Consider the following 6,507-nt stretch of genomic DNA (forward strand, 5'->3'; position numbering starts at 1 on the left):
GAGGGCCAGTGTCAGAACTCTCCTGGCACAGATGTGTGCCCCATCCAGGGCCTGGCACAGGGCGGGTACTGCATCAGCACTCCTCAGATATTCTCCCGGCAGTGACCGTTTACCTGGCAGTGAGCTCAGTGTATACTCAATGGTTCTTCACTGCAGGGAGTTCATTCGAGCCTCACTGCAATTTCTGCTTGGTGGATGAGGACACTGAGCCCAGGAAGGGAAGGCGGCTTGTCCAGGGTACTGAGCATGTGAAGGGTAGACTGGATTTGAAGCTAGGTGGCCCGGACCCAGCCTGAGCCCTTGACTTGGTGTCTGTGGGCCTCCCCAGGAAGCTGGGTGAGTGAACAAGTGAAGGAGGGTTAAGGTGGGTGCCAGGGCCCCACCCTTTGGGGAGCTCCTCTTTGTAACCTTCCCATTATGAGACTTTGGTTTTATTAAGAAATGAGGCCGGGCTCAGTGGCTCACGCCTGTAATCCCAGCACTTTGGGAGGCCAAGGCGGGAGGATCATGAGGTCAGGAGATCAAGACCATCCTGGCTAGCACAGTGAAACCCCGTCTCTACTAAAAATACAAAAAATTAGCCGGGCATGGTGGTGGGCGCCTGTAGTCCCAGCTACTTGGGAGGCTGAGGCAGGAGAATGGCATGAACCCGGGAGGCAGAGCTTGCAGTGAGCCAAGATCACGCCACTGCACTCCAGCCTGGGCGACCAAAAAAAAAAAAAAAAAAAAAATGAAAGGCTGGGCGTAGTGGCTCATGCTTGTAATCCCAGCACTTTGGGAGGCCAAGGCAGGCGGATCACAAGGTCAGGAGTTCGAGACCATCCTGGCTAACACGGTGAAACCCCGTCTCTACTAAAAATGCAAAAAAAATTAGCCGGGCATGGTGGCGGGCCCCTGTAGTCCCAGCTACTCGGTAGGCTAAGGCAGGAGAATGGCGTGAACCCAGGAGGCGGGGCTTGCAGTGAGCTGAGATCGCGCCACTGCACTCCAGCCTAGGTGACAGAGTGAGACTCCATCTCAAAAAAAAAAAAAAAAAAAAAATCACAAGTTAATCCACACTGAGAACCGACCCTAACACTTAGTGTTTTTCTACATCCGTAAATGCAGACCCACATCTGAAAAGAGCGTCCCAAACCCCAGCTAACCCCCAGGGTCCCAGAGAGTGAAGGATGTGTGCTGAGAGCCTCCGTGCCGTGCAGCGGCACTTTAAACGCTGTGGCACTTTAAACGCTGTTTGTTGAATGCTTTGGCGCTGGACTGACTGCGTCACACACGAGCTCGGCAACTGCCCTAGAAGAGCCTCATCAGGGTAGGGCTGTAGCTTCTCCCCTTTCCTGTTGAGGTCCAAGGTCACGGAGATTTGAACCTTCAGCTGCCTGACTCTAACCCTCACATTCTGTGTCCCTCCAAAGTGAGATCACATTGTCACACTGGGCACTCCTGGAAGTTAGCAGGTGCTCAGCAGAGGAGCTGGCTTGAGACCTGACTGGGTGCCCTGGTTCTCTGGAGAAGCATGCTGTGCTGAGTAGGAGACACTTCTCTGCCACGTTTTCTCTGTGCCTGCTGCGTGGGGATGGGCCCCAGCCGTGCCTTGGCATGTCCCCCATCCACAGGCCAGCCTGTCCGTGTGGGTCTTGTCCAGTGACCAGGATGGGCCGTGCTTCTCTCCACAGAGCCCCAAAGGCTTCCTGGAGAGCTACGAGGAGATGCTGAGCTATGCCCTGCGGCCCGAGACCTGGGCCACGACACGGCTGGAGCTGGAGGGCCGAGGGGTGAGTTGCTTTGTGCTGAACCCCGACATCCCGGGCTCCCCTGCATCTGAGCAGCAAGGGGGTTCCTGTGCCGAGCTCCACCTCAGTTCCAAGCGGCTGAGACGGTTCCATCACTGCTCATAGTCCCCGGTTCCTGCCCTGCCCCAGGCCAAGGCAGAGGGAGGAATGGCCTCAGCTACACCCGTTGCACAGCAGAGCGGGGAAGACGTGTCCCCCCAACGTGTGCTCATGCCCTGGACCCCAGCCTCAGTCTCCCCATCTGGAAAGTGGCCCCGAGGCTCCGGCGGTGCCCCCATGCATGAGCCTCCCGGGGGCACCCTCTGTAGGTGGTATGCATGAGCTTCTTTGACATCGTGCTGGACTTCATCCTCATGGACGCCTTCGAGGACCTGGAGAACCCTCCGGCCTCGGTGCTCGCCGTCCTGCGGAACCGCTGGCTGTCAGACAGCTTCAAGGAGACGGTGGGTCACTGCCCTGCTCTCAGACCCACACTTGCTCACATCAGCCCGTGTGGTTGCCTGGCTCCGTCCCCTCTGTCCCTAGCACTGGCACCAGGGCTGGGCCCCCACCCCCTAGATCCGCGGCTGCCAGGCCTGGGAGACCAGAGTCTGCTCTGGAGAAGCCTCCAGGGTGCTCCGTTGCTGCCTGGTGCCCCAGTTTAGAACCAGCGTGGTGTCCGTTTTCTTCCTATTGTGTGGTTTCACTTCTGTGCTGGTATGAATTCGATTCCATTTTAATGCATCCTGTTAAATCAAGTTAAAAGAGGGGAAAGCAAAACCAAAAGGGAAAAAAGGCACAGAGTGAGAGACAACCCAGCACAGGACCCTAGCAAGGCAAGCAGTGACGCTCCAGCAGCCGGGCTGTGCTGCCTGGGCCCAGGCTTCTGCGAGGTGGTTTACAGGCGGGAACCATTGCTCCCACAACCACCAAAGGAGGTGGGAGTGCTGTGTTGTGCCCCTTTACAGAAGAGGAGACTGAGGCTCAGAGAAGATCCAGCAGTAAGATTAGAGTCAAGATTCAAGTTTAGGTATGTCTGAGTCCAAAATCAGAGGAGGAAGCAGCAGAGCTTAGGCACCTGGCCCCATCTTCCTGCTTGGAGTGGGGTGAGCTGGGTTTAAGGGCTTGGTGCTGGGCTGGCAGAGGGTGAGGGGCTGTGGGCTAGGCCCATTTTGACACCCGGGGGACATCCTATTTTTGATGTAGGCCTTGGCCACTGCTTGCTGGTCGGTCCTGAAAGCCAAGAGGAGGCTGCTGATGGTGAGTGACTGGCAGGCCCAGGGGAGCACGAGCTGGGCTCTGAGGCAGCGTGGTGGGGAGCGGAGCAGGTGCAGGGTGGCTCGCTGGGCCACTTGGCCTTCACCGCTCACAGTCCTGGCCCCCTTATTCCGCCGTTACCTCTCCCTGTGCCAGGAGCTCCCTGGAGGCTCGTGTAGACCCACTTCCTCTCCTCCCCAGGCCCAGCACAGAGCAGGCCACTGGGGAGGAGAACGGATACCCTAGGGTAGTGGCCACAGGGCTGGCAGCTGGCCTGGTGCAGGCATCTCGGTGGGGACAGGATACCCAGGAGCAAGCAGAGCCCTGTCCCTCCTGCCCTTTCCCCACCCCAGTCAGGCCCCTGTAATCTCCGCTCCCAGGCAGCAACTGGCTGTGCTATCTGGCCTGTGGTTTGTCGTTCCCCTCTGCGGGCCAGGCTCTGTTGCCTAGCTGATACCAGCTGCCGTGGCCACGTGCCCCAGGCACTTCCCGCGGAGCCACCATGGCCCCACCTCTTGCAGTTCTCACAGCGGCCCATGGTTACCCTGTCTGCAGAAGTTAAAATGGGCTTTGAAAGCTCAAGTCACTGCCCAGGGTCATCTAGCAGGAAAGTACATGAGCTGGGGCGACCTCTAAAGCCCAGCCCTTTCTGCGACACCTGGGCCTGGTGCCCTCATCCTACCTGGGCCCCGCCTGGCCCCTCAGCCTTGTGCCCACTGCAGGTGCCTGACGGCTTCATCTCCCATTTCTACTCCGTATCGGAGCATGTGAGCCCTGTCCTAGCCTTCGGCTTCCTTGGACCCAAGCCTCAGCTTGCTGAAGTCTGTGCTTTCTTCAAGGTAAACAGAGAGCAGTTCTCGTTCTTTCCTGACCCTTGCCCTGGGCACAGGTGCCCTGGGAGGTGCCAGGAATGGGATGAGGGCCTGGGCCTGGGCCTGCTCCCAGAGAGAGGGCAGAGCCAGACCCACATGGGTCCAGAGGAAGCAGTGGGAGGGAGGAGCCTAGGGATGGAAAGGACGGGCTGGGGCTCTGGTGGTGGACAAGGGGACTTCAGGTGACCTGGGGGGCATCATGGTGGGCAGTGGCTGGGCCAGGCCTGACACCAGCCCTGCTCCCCCAGCACCAGATTGTGCAGTACCTGAGGGACATGTTCGACCTGGACAATGTGCGCTACACGTCACTGCCCGCGCTGGCAGACGACATCCTGCAGCTGTCCCGGCGCCGCAGCGAGATATTGCTGGGGTACCTGGGGGTGCCTGCAGCCAGCAGCGCAGGCGTGAATGGGGCACTGCCCCGAGAGAATGGGCCCCTGGGGGAGCTGCAGTAGAGGCGGCACGGGCTGGGGGGCGGCAGAGAGAAGGCTCCTCCTCCCTTCCCTGGGTTGGTATCTGACAGCTGTGGTGGCTGAGGGCCGTTGCCCCTGACTTTGCCCCACCCCCATCATCTGGGAGTCCCCAAGGCCCAGAGGGGACATTTCCATGGAGAAGAACGGTTCCTGGGGGAAGCAGAGGCCAGGACCAGTGGGGCCTGTGGGAGAGAAAGGCTGTGAGAGAGGGGGGTGTTGTGGAGAATTGGGACAGGCAGAGCCAGGATGCCCCAGGTGGGAGACCCCAAAACATCCCATCACCCCAGGGCTGCTGACAAGGGTGCTGGGAGGGTGGAGGTGAAGGATGGGGCCTAGAGCCCTGTGGTGAAGGTCACAGTGTCCTGAGCCAGAAGCCACCTGTGGCTGTATGGTCTCAGCATCCAGGCATCCAGCTGGCCTGTCCTGATGCCCTCCCCAGCTCAACCGCCTTCTCAGAGAGTTTGCAACTCCAGAGAAGGAGAGTGGGGCCACCTTAGTGGGCAGCAGGCCCGAGCCATCCAGAGGTGGGCCTCCCACTCCTGTGCTCTCTTCGGAGCAGGGACTGGGCCCTTGACAAACCCAAGCACCAAACCAGGACACTGTCCTTTGACATTCCCTCGCCCTACCAAAGATCGTCTTTTCTCCTCCCACCTCTGTCACCACCAAAGACGGGCAGAGGTGGGGCTGGGCCCTCCTGCCCCCGCCCATCCCCCTTCCATGAGCCCGGACCTCCCTGGGTGGTGCTAGGCTCTGAGCTGGGGGCTCAGACCAGGGATCGCTCAGGCCCCTGTCACCTGTGGGCCCGGGGACCACTTGGGGGAGGTCAGAGGAGGTATGTGGCCGGACCAGCTTCCCCACCTTCATTAGGACAAGAAACTGCCCAGCACTTTGCCTTCAGTTCAACGCACAAACGCTCCTGGGGCCTCATGGGGGCAGAACCTCCCCTGGGCCTACAGAGAGTCCTGTTAGCAGCGATGTCCCCCCGCCGTGGGGTCCTATCAGCCTGGCAGTGTCTTCTCAGTGTCTTCACCTGAGCAAGTGTCTGTGGCCGCAACGCGTTCTGCTGTGGCTCTGCCCTTTCCAGGTTGAGAGGCCTGCAGGAGAAACAGACTCCCCTCCTGGGTTTCCACACTCAGGAGTCAGAGGACTGGCTCCTGTGACCAGGGCCCCTCTCCCCTGAATGGGAAAGGGGTCTGGGGATGGGAGGGCGCACCACAGAGAGGAGATGATGCTGGGTGTGGCCCATCTTCTGTGGGCCCCTTCCCAGACACCGGATCCATGGGCACTAACCCGCCTCCCAGGCTGATGCCCGGAGGCAGCTTCCTGGGCAGGAGGGTTCCATGGGCACTAACCCACCTCCCAAGCTGATGCCCGGAGGCAGCCTCCAGGGCAGGAAGGACCCTGTGCTCCCCGCCCCCCATCCTGACATCCTGTTCTTTTGCACTTACCCTGTGCTGTGAATGTAACAGTGGGCCTTGGCCCCGCCCACTCTGATTTGCATTTTCATTTGTCTTTGTTTACACATCCGTGCACTGCCTGTAGCAGTCGATTGTCAGCTTCGACTTTTGGATGGTAGAGTGTGTGCACTGACTGTGAGTCGAATAAACAATTGAGACGATTTCCTTCCACTTTGCCATGTTGTTGGTTATGTGCATGGCTGTTTGCTTCTTGGGGCAGAGCAGGGCACCTGCTTTTTGGGGTGCCGTGGGTGAAGGTTCCAGGAGGACAAAGGTCAGGAGAAGCCTGGTGGGGGCTGTGATCCTACTTGGGGCAACTTGGCTGCCTGACAGGGTCCAGCCATCCCTAGGCAGGGAGGGCCCCGGTGGTCCGCGGGGAAGGGTGGGGAGCGGCCAGTGCCATGCTCAAGGCCATGGATGCGAGGTGGGCAGCCTGGCTGTGGACCCCGGTCAGGCATCATCTTAGGGAAGTCGATTCTCACTGGCCCTTAGTTTCCACGTCTGTAAAATGCAGGCACTGGACCGGGCCAAGGTGCAGACTCACAGGCTTAAAGGTTGTTACCCCCCAAGCTGTGAGAGCCAGGGGGAGGGGCTGGAACACTGGGAACAGGTCCAAGCCTGCCGGATCGTTACAAGTTTTCACGGGCAGCTGGAAATCACAAGTTTTATTTTAAAGGTT

At 59.4% G+C, this 6,507-nt stretch overlaps 1 protein-coding gene across 6 annotated transcripts in view; it reads left to right on the plus strand.

The window, feature by feature from the left end:
* MIGA2 (mitoguardin 2) overlaps window positions 1-5,999 on the plus strand; it is a 38,215-nt gene extending 32,216 nt beyond the window's left edge. For 2 of the 6 annotated variants that reach the window (XM_019033194.3, XM_063696794.1), the window contains exons 12-16: window positions 1,674-1,772; window positions 2,099-2,233; window positions 2,976-3,029; window positions 3,749-3,865; window positions 4,147-5,999. In XM_019033194.3, coding sequence (XP_018888739.1) covers window positions 1,674-1,772; window positions 2,099-2,233; window positions 2,976-3,029; window positions 3,749-3,865; window positions 4,147-4,353 — 612 coding nt within the window. In that variant the 3' untranslated portion in view covers window positions 4,354-5,999. Of the gene's footprint in view, window positions 1-1,673; window positions 1,773-1,895; window positions 2,876-2,975; window positions 3,030-3,731; window positions 3,866-4,146 lie in introns of those variants that run through there. The other 4 variants (XR_010130369.1, XR_010130372.1, XR_010130370.1 and 1 more) reach the window with 3 other exon arrangements.
* The last annotated feature ends 508 nt before the right edge of the window (window positions 6,000-6,507 follow it).

Source organism: Gorilla gorilla, chromosome 13, assembly GCF_029281585.2.
Source record: "Gorilla gorilla gorilla isolate KB3781 chromosome 13, NHGRI_mGorGor1-v2.1_pri, whole genome shotgun sequence".
NCBI lineage: Eukaryota > Metazoa > Chordata > Mammalia > Primates > Hominidae > Gorilla > Gorilla gorilla.